The sequence below is a fragment of the Hyphopichia burtonii genome (assembly GCF_001661395.1).
Source record: "Hyphopichia burtonii NRRL Y-1933 unplaced genomic scaffold HYPBUscaffold_9, whole genome shotgun sequence".
NCBI lineage: Eukaryota > Fungi > Ascomycota > Pichiomycetes > Serinales > Debaryomycetaceae > Hyphopichia > Hyphopichia burtonii.
The window spans coordinates 157355-180733 of NW_017963736.1; the positions used below are offsets into that span (position 1 = coordinate 157355).

Consider the following 23379-nt stretch of genomic DNA (forward strand, 5'->3'; position numbering starts at 1 on the left):
TTACATAAGGCGCGGGCGGGCGCTTATATAATCCCTCGGGAAACGGTTAAAACGAGTATTTGCAATTGTTTACTTTTGAGAAATTTGAGACATTGGCTCGATGACTTGCACGTCTTTACTCATTTTGATCCCACTGCTGCCGCTTCCGAGAATGGTGTCGGTGACAATGGGAGGCATATTGAGCTCAGGACCGTCTTGAACTTGTTGTAATGTTGATTGGTCAATGCCTAGTAGCACCCCGATGATGATGATTGACCCCGGTTTCAGAATCACTTGACTGAGCTCTTTACAGAAACTTCCGCATACGCATTTGGGACACCCCCATTCACAATCGCAAGTGGTGATGAGATCATAGGTGGCCCGTAGGATTTGATCAATGTATTCGAATGTCTTTAAGGAGATGCCGGTGCCCAAGTGACCGCCTTTCAGGTCGTAGAACACTAGCCGGGCAGGACGCCGGCGATTAGATAATCTGGATGCAAATTCTTTTTCCGGGGCTTTACACTCGGTACTCAATTCAACATCTCCCAAGTCACTGCCAACACTCCCGCTGATATAGACCGGTAAGACATTCATGATGGCGTGTTGAGCAGCATGAATGGCGCCGGCGCTATTCAAGTTCTTGTGTTTGATCAAATCAATTGCCCATTGCGGAATGTCTATCCAAAGCCCTTTACTGTAGAGTTTAATTGGCGGGTTTTTAACTTCAATCGCTTCAAGGATTTCTCCGCGTCTGTTGATTTTGAAATACCCAAATACAATGATGATGATTTCAAATCTCCCGAAAAAAATCGGTACATCCTTACCGTTTTGCAAGCATTTGATTAATTCGATTTCAATGGGGTTCACGTCGGTGAAATCTCGCTGACTCGTTGTCCAGTCCACTTTGACGCGAACCACTTTGGCGTATTTCGACTCGTAATTGAATTCCTTCACCAAGTAGGTTAGCCCTTGATGGAGGAAAATCGCTCCTTCGTAGAGGGTGAAACTGGTTCTCAGCGCTTCGATTTCTTCGATTATGAAATTTCGCTGGTTGGTTATATCAATAACTGCAAATTTTTCATCTTCAATTACTCGGATACTGAAACTCAAATGGGGGGTTTCAACTCGACTAATGTAGGTTTCGTTGACTGAATCGTATTGGAGTTTCTCCGTAAGAGTTTGCTGGAATAATGTTTCGTCATTGCAAAACCAACTAACATCTTGTAATTTGATGCCGATTTCTTTAGCTCCACAATGTAAGTGGTTCTCCAAAGCCATGGCATTCTGCCGGATTCCTTCGACACACGGATCCTCGTAGTTTTTCTCAGTCAACTCTTGCGAGTTCTTTATGTAATATTCGTCGACTGGGGTATTCCCGGCAACAAATATCGCTAAACTACTCATTCCTGATCGACCGGCCCGTCCAAACTGTTGATGTAGATTCAGCTTCAGCATGGGGAACCCGACTGTCATCACAACATCCAATCCCGATAAATCAATCCCCAACTCTAATGCATTGGTGGCAATTATGGCTTTCAATTTCCCTTCAAACATATTCCGTTCAATAACTCTTCGATCACCGGCGGAATAACCCCCTCGGTATGACATAATATCCTCATTGCTGATCTCGGTGTCCCTGATTAGTTGCCTGACTTCCTTCATTAACATCTCACAGACTTGTCGAATCGGACAAAAAATTATACATTTAATATTGGGATGTTCGCTCAACAACCTGACTAATATCTTGGCCAGGGTGGGTATAATATGCTCTCTTGGGACCATTGGCTGGGGCTTGATCACTTCGTTCGAGCTTTTTATCTGACTTTGGATCTCCTCTCCTCTTTTGTTCATCAAAGCTGATGGCTGCCATACGACTAATTTCTTCATCCCCATGGGACTACCATCGTCTTTAACATGAACAATCTCCTTTAAATCTGACAATCCACAGATTGTTCGAAAGTGGTTGGTTGGATTCAGAATCGTTGCCGAACACGAGATAAATTGTATATTATGCCCACAACCCGCAGTATCGTTCACCAATAAGTGATACTTGATTCGCTGCATTCGACTCATCACATAACTGACATTCACCCCAAATGTCCCCTTATATACGTGTAACTCATCCACAACAACGTACTTCAATTTGAGTAGAAAATCCTCCCAGTCTCTTTGTTCTCCATACATCTTATCAAAATTCGGGAGAATCGATGCGTGGATCGTATCCGGGTTGGTGAAAATTATATCTGAATATCTTCTGACTCGTTTCCGTGTTTCGTACGGGGTATCTCCATCATATAAATCAATTAAGATTTTCCTTTTCTGCGTTAAACTTGGAATATACTCTAAAAACGTCTCCAAGTGTCTTTTTTGATCCTGGGCCAAGGCTTTGGTTGGGAATATGAAAAACGCCGTCGTTGATCTTTTCTTTATATTGGCTTCATTGGTGATATCCCATAGTAAGTCATTGATTATAGGGATCTGATAAATCAATGATTTCCCCAGCGATGTCAGTGTGGTTATTATAACATGCTTCCCATTATATGCATCATACATAATATGTTTCAATGCTTCAACTTGGTGTATATACAAATCATGGCTTATATCGATTCCCTTATACTGAAATAATGCTTCTTCCAACTCCGGATGAATGATTTGAGTACCATCATCTGCATCTAACACTAGTTCTGCCGTTCTAGCTGGGAGAGCTTCGTTCAAAATATGGGTCGATACTATTTGATTTCTATAATTATCGGAAGTTTTCAAAGTATCAATCATCTTATCAACAGTTGGTTTCTCCATGTAATCGTCCTTGGTATCACGTCGCTTCTTAAGTTGGTCAATTGGGTCTTCGAATTCAGGAGGTTTAGGAATGGAATTTCGACATTCGTCCTCGAAGTCTTTCAATGGTTTATTAGACTTCAAGAATTCGCCAACATAATTCTCAAATTTCCTGTTTCTTGAATTTAAAATGTTCACGATTTGTGAGGTTGTAAGCAAGTCCATATTCATATCTTTATTTTCCAAGAAGAAATCATTGGTTTGCTTCTGTTTTTGTTTGGAATATTTTTGCCATCCTTTATTTGAAATCTTTTTACCAATACTATTCATTTTCACATCTCGAAACTCAAATACGAGTAGCTGATTATCCTCCGACTGTTTCCGTTTATTTTGATTCTCAACATCCTCGTAAACTTCATCGATGCTTGATGCCTCCTTTTGCTTATACCCCTTTTCCCAGCTAAATTCAACTTTTTCAATAAGCCCTAATCTGACTTGATTTTCATCAACATAATCATAAAATACATCTCCGCGTGGAAATATGTTTTTAATAACACTTAAATCTAGCTGACTGATGTCTTTATTCAATTTAGATATAACTTCAAATGTAGGGATGGTCGTTCTCGAATGCGATGATAGGAAAGTTAAATGTGTATTTATCTGCTTGAATTTACCATACAATACCTTGAAAAGCTCGGGCCATTGATCTTGCGTACTTGACTCCAAATGCCTGTCCATCTTCTCCCATTATACAAAAGCTTGAATGTCTTATCGGGGTCTTTGGCCTTGATTTTGACATATTTTTTTTTCCCAGCCTTTGTTTGAAAATCCGATCTGATCTCCAGATGTACGGATGCGTCACTTTCCAAAAAGGGTCTATGCTTATTTAAATTTTTTTGTGACCTACTCCAAGAAAAGAGCAATTCATATCGTCTAGTCGAAATATCTAATACTGTTCAGTGGTTAATTCTACAGAATTCTTTTATATATGGTCTTCCACTCCTTGAAAGGCATTAGAATCGATATATAAACCAATTGAGTTTCCTCAGTTTTGAAATCGCTTGATCTTATACTGTTTTTTATCTTTTCATTGAATTTGGTACCAATTGCAACCTTTTTATAATGTTTTCCAAACTTAAAATTAAAAGTAGAGCTTCCGAGTTACCAGCCGCAGATCCACCAATTAACGAGGGTCAACCTCCCACCAAGAGACAAATATACCAATCCCGTCATAATTTTGGGGTCAATATTGGTTCGTGTTTTGTGAATGAAAAATGGATTTTTGATGAAATTTTTATTGATGATACTGAATTTGAATTGGAAGCTGCTAAAAAATCGGTCAAGAAATTAGGCAAGGATGGAGCAAGAGAGAAATTTGAAAATCACTGGCAAGGTTTTATGTCTGACGATGATTGGAGTTGGTTGAAAGATCATCAAGTCACTGCCGTTAGAGTACCTTTGGGTTATTGGCAAATTGACGGAGGGAAGTTTGCTGATGATACTAAGTTTGAAAAATATACAAAGGTATATGCTAATGCTTGGAACATTTTCAAATCACATTTTGTTGAAAAAGCCGCAGAACACGATATCGGGGTCTTAGTCGATATCCATGGTTTACCAGGTGGTGCAAATGGTGCTGACCATAGTGGTGAAAAGAATGGTGGCTCAGCCGATTTTTGGGAAGATTTCTCTGCTCAGGTACAAATGACTGAAGCTTTCAAATTCATTGCTCAAGATTTGGCTGATTATGAGAATATTATAGGAATTCAAATTGTTAATGAATCCGAATGGTCGGATGATGCTAAAAGACAAAAACAATATTACTCTGCCTCAATAAAAGAAATCCGTGAAGTTGATAGACAAATTCCAATTATAATATCTGATGGTTGGAATCCTCACCAATGGGTCCATTGGGTTCAAGAAAAACAAAATAGCATTGGTTATTTAGGAGTTGTTGTTGACCACCATGTTTATAGATGTTTCTCTGACGATGATAAAAATAAAGCACCAGAACAAATCATTGGTGATTTACAAGGTGACATTCTAACAAATCTCAATGACAATGGTAGAGGTGTCGACTTTATGGTTGGTGAATATTCATGTGTTTTGGACGGTCAATCTTGGGACAAAAATGGTGCTAATGATAGAAGAGACCAGTTGGTAATTGATTACGGTAATCACCAACTTCGTCATATTTCTGAAAGGGCCGGTTATGGTTCATTTTTCTGGACTTACAAATTCAAAAGTGGTAATGGTGGTGAATGGGATTTCAAAACTATGACTGACAAAGGTGCAATTAGACCTCCTTATAATAGTCAAGGTGATGAGCCAGATCAAGGTAAGTTTGAAGAAGTTTCGCGTGATGCTTACCACTCTCACTGTAATTATTGGAATAGTACCGATCCTAATGAACATTTCGAACACGAAAGATACTGGGATGGGTTCACTAATGCTTGGGCTGACTCAATGGAATTTCATAAATTCAATGGTTCGATCATTGGAAGAAACCAGGCTTTCAAATTGGCAAGATTAGAAGAACACAAGAAAACTAAAGGTGAACTGAAGCACCTTTGGGAATTCGAACAAGGTTATGATGCTGGTTTGAAAGAATTTCGTAATGCTTTGTAGAATATCTTATCTGGTTAACGTTTAAATTCTTATACTTCATCTTATAGTCTCTTGTAGCAGCCAAATCTTTATGATGTACGGGTGTTGTTCCCGCACCTAATTTTAAACTAAGACAAAAACTGTATAACTAATCGAATTGCCCTCGATCTATTTTATTCTAGAAATCAAATCTTTTAATAATTGTACATTCTATAGCATATTTCCATGGTAACTAGCATGGTAGAATTAAAGGTCATAGATGAGCTCAAGAAGCTCTCTAGTGATCTTTCCACTGATCTAATAGCTAGTACCTCCAAGATTCCTAGACTACTAAATTACCAAATAACTCTATTAGAAATATTCAAACGAGAGATCAAGAAACTAGACCACCTAGGGACCTGTGATTATGAAATAGCATACGTATCTTTCAGGATTACCAATAACTTGTATAATCACTGTTTAAAGTCAGGTGAACAGAAAGATTTTGTTGTCCAAATTAAGAAAACCCTCGATAAGGATTTTATTGCATTTAAAACTATTAACGATTTTCTTGATCGTGCACCTAAGTCGCCATCATCGGTATCTTCATTGGATCCATTAATGGCTCGCCTCGCTAGCTTGAAGGCTTCTAAAGGCTCTCATGATTTAGCAAAACCAAATGGAGTTATCAATAGTAAACCCCTCGATAAATTCAAGTATAGGGAAATCATCACACCTTATGAACTTGAAGCATTGATCAGGTCTCCTAGTCGCCCAAAGATTCTTTTAATTGATTTTAGAACCGCAAAAGAATTCAACTACAGTCATATAAACTATAGTGAGATCGTTAATATCGAACCTTCTCATATAAGTAGCTTGATAACAGCAAAACACAGAACCTTCGACCAACTCAATGATATGGATCTCGAAGAAAGACTTAAAATGCATCTCACTGAAGAGCAGTTTGAAAGATTTCAAAATAGACATAGATATGACTTGGTGATAATATATAACTTAAGATATGGCCCTGGGGGTGGTGGTGTTGATAGGTTTCAAGCATTAAAGAACCTGCTTATCAATGATGACAAGAGTGGACTTCCTAGCGCCAATCCTTTCCAACCACTAATCGAACTACTTACTTTTAAGAATAAATATTTGAGCTCTCGGCTCAAATCACATCCACTTTTCCTAGCAGGTGGTCTTTTTTATTGGCATTCTGTATTTGGAGACTCCTCGCTCAAAAGAAGCTTACCTACTCAAATCCTTACTAGACCCCAAGCCAGTTTGTCTAAAGGGGGTTCTGAATCCCCTTCTTCATCAAGAAGTAGTAGCTTCACTTCATCAACTAACAGCCACAGAAGATCCGCTGATATAGACTCCAACAGATCAACTTCTTCACCTTACTTGCGAAATTTTGGTGACTACTTGTCAACTGCAAAATCAACTTCATCTACTCCGGTTTCAAATACGTTCATTTCGAGTCAAGACCTGTCGGTACCCATGAACGTGCATAACTATGGAAGACCTTTATCTCTGGGACCCCATCACACAGATACACCACCTCAACAGCAAGCACCTAAGACGCCTAAAAGATCTATGAGTAATGGTTCATCATCAGTTCAACGATCCAGAAGCAACTCCACACTCTCTATCGAACACAAGCTGCCTTCCACTGTATCGGCATCAGCCCCAAATGCTTCTCAGTCTCCATCCAAACCACCAATGCGGAAAATTGCTTCATCAAGTCAAAATCCAGTGAAATTTCTTGATCAATATACTACAGGATTAACTAACCTTGGAAATTCATGTTATATGAATTGCGTTTTACAGTGCCTTGGTGCTACACCACAATTGACAAGGTTTTTTTTTCCAACGACAAGTTCTTCAGCAACCTCATCCACATCTTTACAATCTTATCGTCAGCATATTAATCTTAATAACAAATTAGGTTCCAAGGGTATTTTAACAACCAACTTTGTCAGCCTTCTAGGTAACATGTTTCAGAACTCAGGCAAGTACTTTGCTCCCCATGATTTTAAGAAAGTTGTGGGATCTCTTTCACCTTGTCAACAGTTTGCTTCGTTTGACCAACAGGATTGCATTGAATTTTTAAATTTCATTTTAGATGGCCTACACGAAGATTTAAATCAGATGATAATCGACAATCCTCAAGAGAAAAAGGCCATAACCGAGTTAACACCTGAACAAGAGAAAACTCGTGAGATACTACCTGTAAGATTGGCGCTGACAATTGAATGGGAAAGATATCTTAAGCTAAATTTTTCTATCATTGTTGATTACTTTCAGGGACAATACTTGTCTCAATTAAGATGTTTAGAGTGTAACTCGACTTCCACTACATACAATGCCTTCTCCATATTATCTTTACCTATTCCTCAAAAATTGGGGAACCCTAATGTACCGGTACTGTTGGATGAATGCTTAAAAGAGTTTACTGCAACTGAGTTATTAGACGATAATAACAAATGGCATTGTTCTAGCTGTAAAAAATTTACCAAGCTGACCAAAAAGATCACAATTACTAGATTACCAGAAGTTCTTATTATTCATTTTAAGAGGTTTAAAATGATTCCGAGTGGGTATATCAATAAAATGGATACTTTTGTTACCTATCCAGTTAATGATGTTCTCGATTTAACTTCCTATTGGCCCGAAGTTGGGACAACGATTAACTCTACACTGGGGCAAAGTATGACTAAGGAAAAGGAACAACTCATATTATCTACGTTACCTACTAGAAATCAGCAACCGCCTTTCAGGTATAAATTGTATGGTGTTGCCAATCATTTTGGAAATTTATCAACAGGACATTATACCTCTTATGTTCATAAAGCCAATGATTCAAAAAAGACAAGAAATTGGTGTTACTTTGATGATGCTAAAGTGACTTATAATGTCAAAGAAAGTCAAGTTTTAAATAAAAATGCTTATTGCTTATTCTATCAACGTGTATGAGGAACTGCTTGATATGCTTACAGCAATTTATATATATATATATATATATATATATATCAATAACTAATTAATAAAAGTTCGTATATTTGTAACCTTCAAATGTTCGTATCATCATTAATCTTTGATTTAGGATCAGAATCAATTTCATTGACTTTTATCTTCGGATGATTCCCAATTACCCCTTTGCTCATACCAACCCATAACCAATCAACTTTATTGGATGTGCTGATATTTATATCACCTTTGAAACCCTCGACGAAATTACGATCGTTCACAGTGATATTTGCAGTAAAATTGATGAACTCATTAAATATTGCAATCGAGGACCAAAATTGTAACTTTCTTAAGCATGCAATTACGAGACTTGTCACCTGTCCACCATTTAGGCAATGTATATATACTGGTGCTAAGTCTTTATGTATCATTATATTTAATGCTTCTAATATAGCTGTATAACCAGTAGGAACACCTCTTTTCTTACCTTTGCCCGATTGAGCACATTCTAAATGAATCAATTTAATATTATTAGACTTTGCAAAATCATATAGACTGGGATCATTTTCAGCACTTATTGGTTCTGGAGTAAGAGATACAATTGTCTTCAATTGTAAAGTTTGTAAAAAAGGAAAGTTGATTTCTCGGGGATAAGCTCCTCTATAGAGACTAGGCTGCACTGAATTGAATTTTAAAGGAGGCACTAAAGACTCTGGTATTTCAAGATCCATTCGTGTTTGACAGTGTATTATATGTGAATTAGAATGGTTTCTCTACGGTATTTTTGCTGCTTCCATTTATTTATTTTTTTTTTTTACCAATCGCTGCGGATTACATCAAAAAAATCCTACTCCCATATTGAATTTTCAAACAGTTTATAACTAAATAGAAATGTACAAGAGAATAAAATGATTGCTTATATATTTATATGGTGCAAGAAAGACAAAGAGATTATTAAATTAAGAAGGTTTTAGAAATATATAAACAACTAAAGTTTGAATAATATTATAAAGAAATAAATAGGAATAGGTAATATATTATGACATAAGGAAACATATAATTCCAAATTGAAGAGACATTATTCATTCTCCCCGTAAGCGGGTGCTTTGGTTTGTTTGTTATTTTTTTTTTTGATTTTTTTCTCTTTTAAACTTTTTGCTTTTTTTGTTTTTTAGGTTTTATAACGGTCCAGTTCTATTTCAGATCTAGAGCATTTATAGTGTTTCAACAAGAATCAAAAAAGTTTAGCCTTTTTGGTATCTTCGACGTTGTGAGCAAGAACGTCTTCGATAGACCATCTTGGAGGTTCACCAGGAATTTTAGAGCCACCAGCGATACCACTACTAAATTTCAAATAGATTAAATCACCAATTTCACTAAATTTAGTCAAGACGTAATCCAAATCTTCTTTAGTTAAAGCGGAAGAAAGACACAATCTAACTCTGGCACTACTTAAAGGAGTAGCGGGATAACCCACGATAACCACGGCGATTTTCATTGAATATAACATTCTAGAAACTGCGGGCATTTTAGCGGGTAAGAAAAGTAGGAGAGGAACCACTGGAGAATCATCAGCACCGTAAACGATGAAACCCAAACGTTTTAAACCTAATCTCAAATAACGAGAATTGAAAGCGATTCTTTCTAATCTTTCTTTACCTTCACCAGGGCTTATTTTACCACTAATAACATTTAAAGAAGAAATGATTTGACCCAAAACTGGAGGAGGAACCGATTCACTATAAGAATTAGTAAGATAATTTAATCTTAGACGATCGATAATATGTTTATCAGCCGCTATATAACCACCGGTAGCACCAAAAGATTTAGTGAAGGTACCCATTAATAAGTCCACCCGATTTGGATCAACGGAGAAATAATCACAAATACCACGACCGTTGGGACCTAAAGCACCAATAGAATGGGCTTCATCAACGAATAAGAAGCATTTATACTTATCTTTTAAATCCACGAGTTCTGGTAAATTACACATGTTACCTTCCATTGAGTATAAACCTTCGACTGCAATAATGATTTTTTTCCAAGGACGATGAGTTTTTGGTTGGCCCTGAGCGATTTGATCTCTAATTAATTTTTCCAAAGCCTTGATATCGTTATGTTTGAAAACTCGAACAATGGCACCAGAAAGACGAATCCCATAACGAATCGAAGCGTGATTCAATTCATCAGAAATAACCAAACATTTTGAATCAACCAAAGAAGAAAACAAACTAGCGTTAGTACCATAACCTTGAGAAACAATGATAGCGTCTTCTTTACCAACAAAATCCGCGGTGACGGCTTCACATTTTTTATGCAAATCCGTAGTCCCAACGTAATTACGAGCAGAACAAGCAGAAGTACCGTAATTTTCAGTAATATCTAAAGAAAAATCGGTACAAACCCCATGGGATTGAGCAAAACCCAAATAGTTGTACGAAGATAAATTTAAACACTCGGTAGAACCACCAGAATAAGTATAGTTGGCATCATGATTGGTGCGTTCCCGATCAAAACATTGGATATAACGACCTGGAGCACCGTGGATTGGTCTAGCAAAACAATCATCAATTCTCAATTTCAATCTACGCACATAAAAACTTTCAAACCCATCATACCATGGTGCAAATCCATCCTTTTCCACTAAATACTCGTATTCCTTAGGCTTGAAGATCTTCCCGGTGATGTCTCGAATGTGCCCAATGATAATCAAAATAAGATAACTGATATAAGTGGCAATGTATATACTATATGGAGGCTCGTCATCAATGGGCACCGGCAATGGTTCTCCCACTGGATGTTTGGAAACATGCAAATACTCTTTGGAGGTCAACCGACCATACTCTAGGTCTGCCAAAACCTCTTTCGGTCTATCATCGGGAGGGGCGTTTGGAATCTGACTGGACATTTTCCTCCTTTTCAATTCAATAACTAAAAACTATTATCGATAAACAACGAGAAGAGCACAAGACGTTGACAGAAAAACTTCTCCGGATCTCTACTTCTATTTAAACGAACGTATCCTTTCAACACAATTTATGGTGTCAGCACTAGTCTTCACCCAACACAACTGAATTGGAAATACTCTATCTAAAGAAAAACTGCTAGCCAATGCCGATATGATATGATTATAACTAGCCAGAAGTATTGGTAGCACACGCCCGGAATCAGCAAAGGACAAAAAAAAATAAAAAAAAATATAATAAAAAAAATATAATAAAAAAAAAACTATAATAAAAAAAAAACTATAATAAAAAAAAATAATCAAACAAAAATCGAATTTTAAAAAAAAAGTGAAGAAAAAAAAACCAATGGAAAAAACAAAGCTCAGAAAAATAGGGGAACAAAGCCTGCTGAACCCAATTTCCCTACACAATGTATCCCTGTAGATAAGCGACACCTTCTACAAGCTGCCCGTGGGTATGATATATAATGCCAGCCGTAAACCAGTCTGCCAGTGTTCCAGTCTGGCAGCTCTCCAGTCTGTCAGCTCTCCAGTGCGCCAGAAGGTTCCGCCAGCGGGTGTTAGTAGGCGTTGTGTCGTTGTGTCGTTGTCGTTTTTTTCGCGCGCGTTCCGCAAATGACGTTTTTTGGCACAAAACACCCGGAGCGAGAGACAATTTTACACAAAAACGTGGGTAATTAAAAGAGAGTCCCGAGTCTACACCCGTGCATTTCAGTCTATTGTTAATAAGCTATTTTTTGCTGCTAAAGGTATTTCATTAATTGATAACTACGGTTGTTATCACCAGTTAGTTTCAACAAGTAGTTACATTGTGGGATTTCCCAGTCGATGTGGCCGATTGCTAGCACCGTGGTGTGTTTCAACTCGTGGTCGACGACCTCGTGGCATCGGGCCATTATGGCTTCGTCGTCCATGCAAGAAAAGGCTTCATCTAATATAAGAATCTCTGGATTCTTGATAATTGCTCTTAGGAAAAGACAAAGCTTTTGATCGCTTATAGATAACTCTCCGAAAAGCTTGTTGCCATTTAGAGATAATCGATCTTGAAATTTATCTAAGATATGCATGCCAAAGGGATCAATCTTAGCAGGATCACCTCTAAATTGAAAATTAGAGTTACCCACATCCTTAACCAACCCATTATAGATGATCTCGTACATGGTTCTAGAACTGGACGGCACCAAGGCGTGTAGCTCTGGAGATGAGATTCCAATCTTATTATTGACATCGAAAAATGAAATCCCATTACCAGTTTTACGAACGGTTCCATCGATTGAGACCACGGACCTCCAGGACTGCGGGTGGTCGGCGGTAACTAGAGAAAGCAAGGTTGTTTTACCGGTACCGTTATTGCCCAAGATTCTCCAGTTAGATCCTTTTTCGACTTTCCAATAAAAGTTTTCCAATACTGGTAATCCTCGATAAACAACTGAGGCTCCTTTGAATTCAATGTGTGGGATACTGTCAGGACAAAGCTGGTCGTTATTGATAGCTTCTAACTGCGACTCCTGTAAACGTAATGATTTTTCATGTTGCGAATGTAATTTGGAGACTTGCTTCAATTCATTTTCAATTTTAGGTTTAATCTCACTAATCGGTCCGGAATCTTTCAACCCTTCTTCTTCGGTGATATAACAAAGATGGCTGATCCATTCGGGGGCCTTATCTTGCATTCTCAATCCAATAATTATTCCGGTTGATAATTCCTGGCTAACTTTATATAAACTCTGCGAAACTAATTCGGTTGCTTCTGGATCTAATCCTAAAAATGGATCATCAATTATTAATAAACTAGGATTCCCAATTAACGCTTTGGCAATACGGGCTCGTCTCATCTGTCCATTACTCAACGAATTAATCCATTTCCCACTAAGATGGTCCAAATTGAAATAATTCATTAACTTCTTCACGTACTCTTCATCTTCTCCATCCTTATTCTTATTATAATTATTATTACCGGTAATATAATTCTTAACGCAATTTACATCATCACTCATCTCTAAAGCCCCCTTATATGAATAGCTTTCGTATCTGGCAGACATGTGAACAGAATCTAATCCACTCAGTTCTCTAAAATTGAGAAATTGTACTTGATCATACCTATACGTCTTAGCCATAAAGGGATACTGGCGGGAAAGTGGAGGATTGGGAATATACTTCCCGGCCAAAACATTTAGAAAAAGTGACTTGGCCGGTCCAGTCACTGCCCACAACGATTCTTGTTCAGTCCCGTTTCCTGGTTTATAAGCTTCAAATTTCTCAATCGGTTTACCGAACACCGGGTTATCCTTGGATCCAACACCAGCTTGGAATAATGCGTCCTTGATGCGAATAAGACACCGGTCAGCCGGCTTGAACTGACTATACAATCTCCTGGCAATAAGCATCTTAGGTAACAATTGCAGAAGTACGTTCTTACGACGATCGGTTGTGTTTTTAAATGGAGTTTTTCAAAATGCGATTGAGTCATAATCTCGTCCTTCATGCAAGTTACTATATTTGCAATAATTGCCATTGTCAATTGTCCTTCGAATAGTGAATTGTATGCTGGGTAAAGCGTAAACTGGATTCACTGTTCATAGCCGTTGGCAGTACTTGCCAGTTTGTAATATTTAACAAAGATTCATGCTCTGGTAATATTTGCAGCAAGTTTGCAGAAATCCCGTGCAACCGCATTAGTTCATCCAACAACATGCAAAGCTCACGTCACAGTACTCGTGAAGTATTAGTCCTTTCAATTGAGTAATCTCATAGTACAATACTCTTTTTTGTAATCTTCTAATGAATAATCTGTAAAAGGTCTGAAAGGTTGCAATTAGAACCCAGGGTGTACGGGTGTAGGGTTGGGGGATTATCGAAAAAACATCAAAGCGAACGGGGAAAAGAAGTCATGAATACATAGTACTACACAAGAAGTGATATCCGTACCGACAAGAATGGAATTTATTGACCCAGTAGTAGCAGCCGATGAGTTGACTGCCAATAGTGATGGTAAAATATCTCAAGAAAACCACAACCAGACTGAAGAAGTTGTCCATAAATTAGAAGACGAAATCAATAATGCATATACTTTAGTTGAAAATAATTTTGCTAATTTATGGAGTAATGCACTGAAAAATGCAAATAATTTACAAGAACGGTATAAATTTGAAGAGAGAAAGAAAGAATTAGTTGAGCAATTGAATAAAGCGAAAACTAACTTGGGTAATAAAGAAATTGTTCAAGATAATATTAAAAATATTGAAACTCAATTAAAAGATTTGGGAGAACACGTTAAAAATTTGGAAACAAAGATAAACTATGAAAACTTAAGTACTCAAGCCAACAATGCTTTAGACTCGCTTGACTCAACGTTAGAACTGGTGGAAAAACAAGCTGGTAAATACGTTAATCAATTTACATCCTTTTTTTCATCAATTGTTTCGATTGATTCAAACGACGAAAGCTCCAACTCTAGAAATAATTCTGAAACAATTTTTTCAAATGAAAATTATGGAAGCTCTCGATTTGATAATGAATTATTTAAATTACATACTAATGAAGCTTATTTTACTTCTCCAGAATCAAAAGAAGAAGAAGAAGAATTGAAGAATTTTAAATCAGATAATAAAACAGAAGAAATTAGTCAGTTATTAGAAAAATACCCTAACACCTTGACCAAATTGATGAATGATTTAGTTCCGGTGAAAGTATCCTACAATTTATTTTGGTACCGTTACTTTAAAAGCGAAGATGCCTTGAAAATAAGCGATCAAAGAAGAAAAGAATTATTAGAGAAAGACTCTGACCCAGAAGCTAAATCCCAAGATAAAAAATCAACCTCCATTTCAACCTCCGACGCAGAAGAAGAAGAAGAGTTTACTTGGGATGATGAAGATGACGAGGATGAAGCAGTTGATGTTGCTAAAGAATCAGCATCCGACGCCAAAGAAAAAAAATCTAACTCCGATGATAACGATGATGATTGGGAATAAGTACGCTTAGCTTCACTTTACTAATATCTTACTCTATTTACATTTTTCGTTTTTTTTTCTTTTGTCAATGGTTATGGTTCCGAAATCAAATGGTTTGCTAATACTTTTCACTTCTCTAATTCTCTTTACCCCTTACTCCAACTCGTATTGATGTACAATGCAATACATTTACTCCGATATTGAAGTATCGTCTAAACAATTAGAGCTTTACGTAATGTAGTCTTTTGATGCCAGTTTCATCCACTTATTCTCCGGCAACATCCTGTCCCAGCTCGTATCAACCCCTCTATTACCTCCTTGCAAGCAATTTATAGGCAATTCTCCTGGTTAAGATCATTTTCTCACACTGGCTCCTTCTGATATTGCAATAGTTGCAACTTTTGTAGTGTCTTCACTTGTTTTCCGCTTTTCTTTTTTTTTTTTCTTCTTCGTTTTGTTAGCTACTCTACTTTAGCGCTTAATCAAACTGAAAGAAAGCGTTTGCTACACATCCTTTTTATCGATAACTTCTTCTAAAAAAGATCCAAGAGTGCTTAGACTGTCCATGCCTATCTTATTATAGACTGTGTGACACTTGTTTATCCATTTGAAGAGTTACTATCCTTTTGTTTATTTATCCTTTGTTTAGTCGGCTCGTTTCCCCTGGTTGTCAATCTGGAAATCCTGCTAACCCTCAAGACATCTTTCACTTTTGATTCCTTGCTTCCTACAATTTGTGGATAAAGTTTCTCAAAGTCAATAGGAGCTGCCAAAGATTCTGCTGCTGCTGCTGCTGAAAAAATTTCAAATTACAGTATCTGCATTAGTGAAGAACCGATTGATAATTCATCCAATATTTCGTAACTTGTTTCAGTTAGTGTGAAGGTTACCAGTGTGAAATTTCCAGCTTGTACTGGCTTGTGTTTTATTGAATACTATAATACCTTTGGCCGCCTTTCTCTATTCGCCTCTTACTGATTCTTTATTACTGGAAAGCTAAATTGTATTGTCAAATTTGAGCTGATTTTGTTGTTGTTTGTCTTTGTTTGTTCTTTGTTTGTTCTTTGTTACTATTTTGAGTCCTTGATTGAGTTTTTTTTTTACTGAGTTTTTTTTTTTTTTTTATTGTCGGCCTTTTCAACTAAGAAAACAAAATCTCAGCCCTTTGGTACATGAATAATTACAAATTTCCTCTTACAAGTCAGGTACCAACGGCACATAAAAGCATTGATCAAATCACAGCAACTTCATCCAATCCCTCTAATCAAGGCAAGACTTCACATAATCCCAGAACAACATCCCAGCCTATCATATCTAACCCTCCCAAATCTTTTGATCGCAATATTCGTTTAAATAGCAACATCCCGGATAAATCATATTTATCAGATTATTCTCCTGGTTCAAGTCCCGTTTCCAAAAACTCACAATCATCCCAATTAATCGATCCACTTTCTCGAAACAATAGATCAAAGTCTTATTCTCATTTATCTGGTTTTTCTTCTGAAAATATCCATTTGAATCATAAGCCATCGATTAGTGATTCTATTACTACTGATTCAATGCCAAAATCTAATCAGCATAAACACTATTCTAATCATCACTTCAATCATTCCCATGCCAATAAAGGCCCACCAATGATTAATAATATTAATACTCATTCACCAAATATGCTGCATATATCTAATAATGGCCCGTTCTCTCCTAATAATATATTTACAACTCGTAGAGTATGGGTCAAAAAACCAAATGGTACTCCAACCACTTTGATTGTTCACCAAAGCGATATTATAGATGACTTGAAACAAGCGATTGTGAATAAGTTTCCTAATTCGTTAGCAAGATTGTACGATCCAGCAGATTTGGTAGTTCAAATGGATCTTCAGGCTAGACAACCAATCAATTCATCAAACAATTTGAATTCCGGTGCACCACCAGCTAAGCAGCAATCGGTCGCTGGTTCATCTACCTCAGCTACCCAAAAGCAAGCTCAATTACAGGCTGCTCAATCTCAAGTACAAGCCCAAGCCCAAGCCCAAGCCCAAGCCCAAGCACAAGCACAACTCCCAAGCCAAGATGATCCTCAATACAATGAGTCGAACCCTGTTCTCCACGAACCGATCCCTTCAATGAAACCATCAGCAATTCCAAGTAGAATTCTACTGTTATCTCCAGACAATGCTTCGACTAGGCAAGCTCACAGTCCTGCAAACATAAATACAAACTTGGGACCCTTTTCAAACTTTCCAAATTCAGGTCCCACAAACACATACAGTTATATAAACCTAGAGCCTGATCAAAATGTCTGGCAATTCTTAGATATTTATTATCCTAATGGAATGGTTATGCAAGAAGCATTAATCATTGGAATGCCTGATCTCATTGAGCCACCTCAACCTGATTTTCAACAATCGAGTACACAAAGCTCCTTTACCCAACCCAATTATCCAGGCTCAGTAAGTGGTACAGCTTCCCAAAGAAATTCGAGTATTGCTGGATTTTACAATTCTAGTAATACTCAATTATCACAATCTTATCATAATAATTTAAATGCAATGCAACAACACCAATTGAATAGGATGCTGCAGCAAACTCAGAATATGGGAGAAAGATCTACCACTCCTGTATTTCTGAATAATAACCCCCAATATCATCAGCCTAAACCCCAATACTTTTACCAAAATAGCTCTTTGAGTCAAGGTAGTCCTAACTATGCTCAAGTACCAAATGAAAGATCCGTTTCTCCTTCAACTGTTAATTTGAAGGCTAAATCACCTATACTCAATACGAATCTTCACAAAAGATCATTTTCTAACCCACCCCAATCACCTGTCAACAATGCCGTCAATCCTGCAAATAATAAGTCAGGTAATGCACAAGCAGTCTTATTATTACCAAAAAATTTTTCATTAGCATCCACTAATAAGAAGAATAGTAGCGAATCTCCTATTAATCCAAATAATCAGAATTACCAATCCAAAAGACTTTCTTTGGATGAAGCTTTGGTTCATAAGAATAAAACCATGCCAAATGTAAGTTCACCAATTAATGAGATTAGTGAACCATCATTAAAGTCTGCTCTGGGCAGTAATTTGACTAGTATAGGTATCGGAATAAATTCACCATCTTCCAAGTCTAACTCACCATATCCTGGAGTCACAAAAACTGATGAACTCTCTAGATTGGATAACAACTCTGCTGATATACCCGAAAGTGACCGTAGTCAAAGTGCATCAACTTTAACAGTAGGGAATATACGAGAGGCATTATCGGTATCACCTTCTCCACCAACTGTTGTTGATGGTCTTAATTCTCCTTCAAGAGATTCAACTCTGAATTTCCAATCTAATATTCATTTGAATCAAATGTTATCTGAAAATAATAAGTCTAGCGAAGATGTGAAAAAACACGCTCAAAGTATTAAATCAGTGCAAGATCTTAGTAATGAGAAGCCAAACCGGTCGAATAATAATAACCAAAAACCAAAAACAACCACTGATAAAGTTCTTCCATCCATTTCTGTTTTAGTTGTTGAGGATAATGCTATTAATCAAGCTATTTTGGGAGCATTTTTAAGAAAACATAAAATTCATTATCAGATTGCTAAGAATGGTCAAGAAGCAATTGATAAATGGAGAAAGGGCGGATTCCATTTAGTGTTGATGGATATTCAGTTACCAGTGAAATCAGGAATAGAAGCTACCAAGGAAATCCGTTATTTAGAAAAAATTAATAGGATTGGTGTCTTTGCCCAAAACGAATTAGCCCATAATCACTTCAAAGCACCAACAGAATTACAAGAAGATGAAAAACTAGATTTGAATGTTTTCAGATCCCCAGTGATTATTGTTGCCCTTACCGCGTCATCAAACTCATCAGTTGATAAAAAGAATGCGTTGACCGCAGGTTGTAATGACTATTTGACTAAACCTGTCAATTTGGTTTGGTTACAAAATAAAATTACTGAATGGGGTTGTATGCAAGCCTTAATTGATTTTGATGGATGGAGAATTAAAGGTAACTCTGGTGGTTTAAATGGTATTCAAAGTCGTAATCTCTTATCTAATCAACACTCAAAGGAGGCTATTCTTTCAAAGGGGCAACCTTCTTTGATTGCAAACTGACAAAGTATGATTGACCCAAACGATCAAGATTTTGAATCTATCATCGAACCAAAACAAGGTATTGCAATCAAAGATATTGATGACGAAAATGATAATCTCAGTGACTACACCCTGAACTGGTCTGCATCAACTAGATTCGATGGGTATTTTGATGATGATAATGTTGGTGAAAGCATTTTGATGAGCACTTCACAGTTTATTTGTATTATAATGTCCTTATATATTATTCATATTCTTTTCAGTTCCTCATTTAAAACTATGATCAAGGATTGTTTAGTATTTTTCATGTTTCTTCTATTCTTTTTCAACGTTTTTTATTGATTCATTATATTTCTTTTCTAAACTTTCTTTTCTTGTGCTACTTTATATCTTATATATTTGAACTAAATAAATTGGCATCGTTACAATAGCTAATGTAGAGATCTTGCGCTGACTTACAGGTCATCTTTTTACTCGAATAAACTATAGTTGCGAGATGGGCAAACCGTTACCAACGCATAGACGATTCGTAACGTTTGTATAATGATAACACGGCTAAATGTGCAAAACAAAAAAAAAAATCATGAGAATGTACGGGTGTCTGGTGAGTGCACACCAATAACCGAATTTTTCAAAGAAGAAAAATTAGATTCAACAGCTTCGAAACTTAATACGTCTTAGACCCCTACAAGTATCCCTGAATCAATTTTGAGTATCTGAATCAAGATGTCCGGCCAATCAGAAATAATAGATAGAGTTCCAAAAGACGAATCGGCTCCACAACAACCCGAAGAAGAAGTTGCATTGAATACCATATTGCCTTTAGAAGTCATTGATAAGTCAATCGGACAAAATATCAAGATTTTACTCACAAATGACAAAGAGTTCCACGGTACTTTGGTTGGTTTTGATGACTATGTCAATGTTGTTTTAGAAAATGTCCAAGAATACGATAGTGATGGCCCAAAGGGCAAAATCATCAAGAAGATGTTATTAAATGGTGGTCTTGTTGCCATGCTTGTTCCAAGCATTAATTAATCATAGAGAATTTGGGTTTGGCTGTACTGTCTTGGTAGTTTCATCTAACTTTGGATTTAGACTATTTTGGCTCCAGATCCCGCCGTGGTTCTTTATTCCTATCTGCAAAATAGCATCAAGTAAGTGCTGCGGATTTTCAAACTCACCCCATTTCGACGGAAGAATGATCATCCTTATGTATATTAACTATTTTAATGTATTATTAATGACTTATAAGTCAAATCCCGTAGTAGAATAATTTGTTAAAGCTTTTAATCAGGGTTTGGTGTACGGATGCGATGCTCGAGTCGCCACAAACTATCAGTCGAGGGTATAAAAAGACCATTAAGAGTCTAATCTTTAATTATTTGCCACCATTTCTTGAACTACATCTTTTATAATGAAATTGACCATATCTAACGAAGAAACCAGTGAGCTTATCCCGGTTGATTTACCGGGATCATTGACTTTACAAGATTTCAAGGCTTACTTAGAGACCGAAACCAACATTTCGCCAGCAGATCAAATAATCAGACACAATGGAAAAACCATACAAGATTCTACCAAGCCATTGGAAGAACTAGGACTTGCCGAGGACGACCTACTTGTTGTTCTGAAGCTTCGAAATACATCTGCTGAAACTTCGGCTCCAAATGCTAATCCAACTTCTTCAGATCTGAGTGCCATTGATTCCCAAGCAGAAATGCTTAGAGCGCAATTCTTAAGTAACCCTTCCATGAATAATTCATTACGTCAATCTAATCCGGCTTTGCATGCTCAACTTAATAATCCTGCTGGTTTCAAACAAGCTATGTTGGATGCAGTTCAGCAATTCAGATCTGGTGATGACCAATCATCTGCCCAACAAGAAGAACTTAGAAGATTAGAACAAAATCCCGACGATCCTGCTAATCAAGAAAGAATCTTAGAATTGATTAGACAAGAACAGGTGAATGAGAATATGCAATTGGCCTATGACATTTCTCCAGAATCATTTGCTCAAGTTACTATGTTGTTTATAAACATTAAGGTTAATGGTCATAAAGTCCAAGCATTTGTTGATTCAGGGGCTCAAACGACCATTATATCACCCAGGTTAGCTGAAAAAGTAGGTATCGATAGGCTACTTGATAGACGTTTTCAAGGACAGGCTGTCGGAGTCGGTTCTCAAAAAATGGAAGGTAAAATTCATAGCGTACCTATAAGCATAGGTGATTCTGATTTTGAAATACCTTGTAGTTTTTATGTTGTGGACACTAACGTTGATCTTTTATTTGGATTAGATATGTTAAGAAGACACAGATGTGTAATTGATTTACAGAAAGATTCTTTAATAGTTGCTGGCCAAATTGAAACCAAATTCTTACCTGAACTGGAGATTAAATTTGATCCTTCTGGGGGAATGAATAGTGGTGGCAAGGGCCAAAAATTGGGAGGTAATATATTCAGTGACGGTGCAGATGTGCCCCTTGGAAATACGTTAGCTGCAAATTCTACCCCAACTCCTTCTGAAGGTGGCTCAAAAAATTCCCGTACTGCTACAAACCCTTCAGCCCAGGCTGCATTGAAAAGACAAAATACTGGTTCAACTCAACCTAAGTTCAAGAAGGAAGACATTCAACAATTGACGTCTTTAGGATTCTCTGAACAAGAGGCCGTGTTTGCTTTGGAACAATGCAAAGGAAACGTTGAAATGGCTGCATCTCTATTATTTCAATAGATTACATGGTAACACAATTATTCATTTTTATATAAAAAAACATAATATAAATACTCTAAAACAGACCAATAAAGAAAGTTCTTAGCTTGTAAGTGGACCCAACAGAATCAATTTTATCTACATCAGCTTGATCAATACTAAAATCGAAAACCTCAAGACTCTGTCTTATTCTTTCTTCTTTTGAACTAGTTGTAATTGGTAAAATACCTTTTTGTAAAGTGTATCTTAATAAGATTTGGGCTGGGGTTCTATCGTATTTGGCTGATAACTCCGGTAATAACCCAGTTAACGGATGATCTTTCTCTTCTTCTTTAACTCTGAATAACGGGGTCAAAGGACCATAAGCTTCCACAAGAATATTATTTTCTTGACAATACTTAACAATTCCCGGAGACTGTTCTTGCAAGTAAGGATGAAACTCAATTTGGTTGATTGCGGGTTGGTAAGAAGCATCGTTATCGGTTTCAATTGCAGAGATCTTGGAAATGGTCTTCAAATCCTCAACACGAAAGTTTGATACTCCTATATGCCTAACTTTTCCCAATTTTTTAGCTTCAATCAAGTCTTTCCAAGCAGTTTCTAAGTCTGGCTTAATATCTGGTTTGAAGAATGGATGATGTAATAACACTGCATCCAAATAGTCAGTACCCAATTCTTCTAAAGCTAAATCAACAAAGTTATGGGCTCCAGTAGACTTTTGCTCGAAAAACACATTCCCAGGAGGAATATATTTCGTTACAACAAACAAGTCTTCTCTTTTCTTCGAAGAACGTTTAAGGGCCTCAGCTACTTCTGGGTGGGTGGTATAACATTCTGCTGTATCGACATGAAAGAATCCAGAATCAAGGGCCAATTTAAGGGTTTGAATAATCGATTCAGAATTGGAAGCATCTGCTCTTTTCAAATCCTTCACTTTGGTCCCAGTTCCAACACCAATTGAAAGTGGTCTACCTGACTTGGTAGCGAATTTTGGGCTCAATTCGACCGGGGCTTGAGTCATTGTTAAAGCAAAATGAAGTTTTCAATGCTAGAAGAACCGGTGATGCCAACTTCTTTTTATACCGGGAAGATTAATTATGAATCATCGAGCCATAGTTAAGGGCCGTGTAATTCCGCTTAAATTCTGCGACGGGACCTATCTTTATCATTTGTAATCCAAATTGCGCACCACAATGGATTTTCACAGCCAAACTCTTGTTAGGCATACGGTTTAATTGGGAGCAGCTTTACCCCGTGACTAAGCGTTTATTAGTAGGAATTCTTTGCCAATTGTATTGGGTAATGAAGGATAAAAAGATATGGCCAACA

At 37.0% G+C, this 23379-nt stretch overlaps 11 protein-coding genes across 11 annotated transcripts; 6 read left to right on the forward strand and 5 right to left on the reverse strand.

The window, feature by feature from the left end:
* Nucleotides 1-69: 69 nt before the first annotated feature.
* Nucleotides 70-3498, reverse strand: HYPBUDRAFT_114848 (ATP-dependent 3'-5' DNA helicase; the record flags this gene model as incomplete). The annotated part of the gene is made up of 1 exon (XM_020219075.1): nt 70-3498. One exon carries the CDS (start codon nt 3496-3498, stop codon nt 70-72), a length of 3429 nt encoding a protein of 1142 aa, XP_020073903.1.
* Nucleotides 3499-3753: 255 nt separating this feature from the next.
* On the forward strand, nt 3754-5529 carry HYPBUDRAFT_154163 (17-beta-hydroxysteroid dehydrogenase-like protein). The gene has a single exon (XM_020221929.1). The coding sequence runs from the start codon at nt 3883-3885 to the stop codon at nt 5386-5388; it is 1506 nt and encodes a 501-aa protein (XP_020073904.1). The 5' UTR covers nt 3754-3882; the 3' UTR covers nt 5389-5529.
* Nucleotides 5530-5592: 63 nt separating this feature from the next.
* Nucleotides 5593-8322, forward strand: DOA4 (ubiquitin-specific protease; the record flags this gene model as incomplete). Its single annotated transcript, XM_020222411.1, has 2 exons — nt 5593-7049; nt 7092-8322. 2 exons carry the CDS (start codon nt 5593-5595, stop codon nt 8320-8322), a joined length of 2688 nt encoding a protein of 895 aa, XP_020073905.1.
* Nucleotides 8323-8403: 81 nt separating this feature from the next.
* OCA6 (protein-tyrosine-phosphatase) lies at nt 8404-9052 on the reverse strand. Its single transcript, XM_020221930.1, has one exon. It carries the CDS (start codon nt 9045-9047, stop codon nt 8418-8420), a length of 630 nt encoding a protein of 209 aa, XP_020073906.1. The 5' UTR covers nt 9048-9052; the 3' UTR covers nt 8404-8417.
* Nucleotides 9053-9449: 397 nt separating this feature from the next.
* LCB2 (serine C-palmitoyltransferase) lies at nt 9450-11488 on the reverse strand. The gene has a single exon (XM_020221931.1). It carries the CDS (start codon nt 11222-11224, stop codon nt 9551-9553), a length of 1674 nt encoding a protein of 557 aa, XP_020073907.1. The 5' UTR covers nt 11225-11488; the 3' UTR covers nt 9450-9550.
* Nucleotides 11489-11604: 116 nt separating this feature from the next.
* On the forward strand, nt 11605-11991 carry HYPBUDRAFT_233481 (uncharacterized protein). The gene has a single exon (XM_020223161.1). The coding sequence runs from the start codon at nt 11749-11751 to the stop codon at nt 11956-11958; it is 210 nt and encodes a 69-aa protein (XP_020073908.1). The 5' UTR covers nt 11605-11748; the 3' UTR covers nt 11959-11991.
* On the reverse strand, nt 11644-13693 carry MODF (Modfp). The gene has a single exon (XM_020221932.1). It carries the CDS (start codon nt 13666-13668, stop codon nt 12025-12027), a length of 1644 nt encoding a protein of 547 aa, XP_020073909.1. The 5' UTR covers nt 13669-13693; the 3' UTR covers nt 11644-12024.
* Nucleotides 13694-14191: 498 nt separating this feature from the next.
* On the forward strand, nt 14192-15592 carry DOS2 (Dos2p). Its single transcript, XM_020221933.1, has one exon. It carries the CDS (start codon nt 14218-14220, stop codon nt 15253-15255), a length of 1038 nt encoding a protein of 345 aa, XP_020073910.1. The 5' UTR covers nt 14192-14217; the 3' UTR covers nt 15256-15592.
* A 719-nt stretch (nt 15593-16311) lies between these two features.
* On the forward strand, nt 16312-19750 carry SSK1 (mitogen-activated protein kinase kinase kinase). Its single transcript, XM_020221934.1, has one exon. The coding sequence runs from the start codon at nt 16407-16409 to the stop codon at nt 19353-19355; it is 2949 nt and encodes a 982-aa protein (XP_020073911.1). The 5' UTR covers nt 16312-16406; the 3' UTR covers nt 19356-19750.
* A 246-nt stretch (nt 19751-19996) lies between these two features.
* Nucleotides 19997-20571, forward strand: HYPBUDRAFT_154169 (RNA-binding protein). Its single transcript, XM_020221935.1, has one exon. It carries the CDS (start codon nt 20061-20063, stop codon nt 20370-20372), a length of 312 nt encoding a protein of 103 aa, XP_020073912.1. The 5' UTR covers nt 19997-20060; the 3' UTR covers nt 20373-20571.
* Nucleotides 20572-22098: 1527 nt separating this feature from the next.
* Nucleotides 22099-23339, reverse strand: HYPBUDRAFT_233500 (uncharacterized protein). Its single transcript, XM_020223162.1, has one exon. The coding sequence runs from the start codon at nt 23069-23071 to the stop codon at nt 22127-22129; it is 945 nt and encodes a 314-aa protein (XP_020073913.1). The 5' UTR covers nt 23072-23339; the 3' UTR covers nt 22099-22126.
* Between the last annotated feature and the right edge of the window lie 40 nt (nt 23340-23379).

Excerpts from the sequence above, each read along its gene's own strand:
- HYPBUDRAFT_154169 (XM_020221935.1), top strand. The coding sequence starts at position 20,061 with ATGTCCGGCCAATCAGAAATAATAGATAGAGTTCCAAAAGACGAATCG.
- DOS2 (XM_020221933.1), top strand. The coding sequence starts at position 14,218 with ATGGAATTTATTGACCCAGTAGTAGCAGCCGATGAGTTGACTGCCAAT.
- HYPBUDRAFT_233500 (XM_020223162.1), bottom strand. The coding sequence starts at position 23,071 with ATGACTCAAGCCCCGGTCGAATTGAGCCCAAAATTCGCTACCAAGTCA.
- MODF (XM_020221932.1), bottom strand. The coding sequence starts at position 13,668 with ATGCTTATTGCCAGGAGATTGTATAGTCAGTTCAAGCCGGCTGACCGG.
- LCB2 (XM_020221931.1), bottom strand. The coding sequence starts at position 11,224 with ATGTCCAGTCAGATTCCAAACGCCCCTCCCGATGATAGACCGAAAGAG.
- HYPBUDRAFT_233481 (XM_020223161.1), top strand. The coding sequence starts at position 11,749 with ATGCCAGCCGTAAACCAGTCTGCCAGTGTTCCAGTCTGGCAGCTCTCC.
- SSK1 (XM_020221934.1), top strand. The coding sequence starts at position 16,407 with ATGAATAATTACAAATTTCCTCTTACAAGTCAGGTACCAACGGCACAT.
- HYPBUDRAFT_154163 (XM_020221929.1), top strand. The coding sequence starts at position 3,883 with ATGTTTTCCAAACTTAAAATTAAAAGTAGAGCTTCCGAGTTACCAGCC.
- OCA6 (XM_020221930.1), bottom strand. The coding sequence starts at position 9,047 with ATGGATCTTGAAATACCAGAGTCTTTAGTGCCTCCTTTAAAATTCAAT.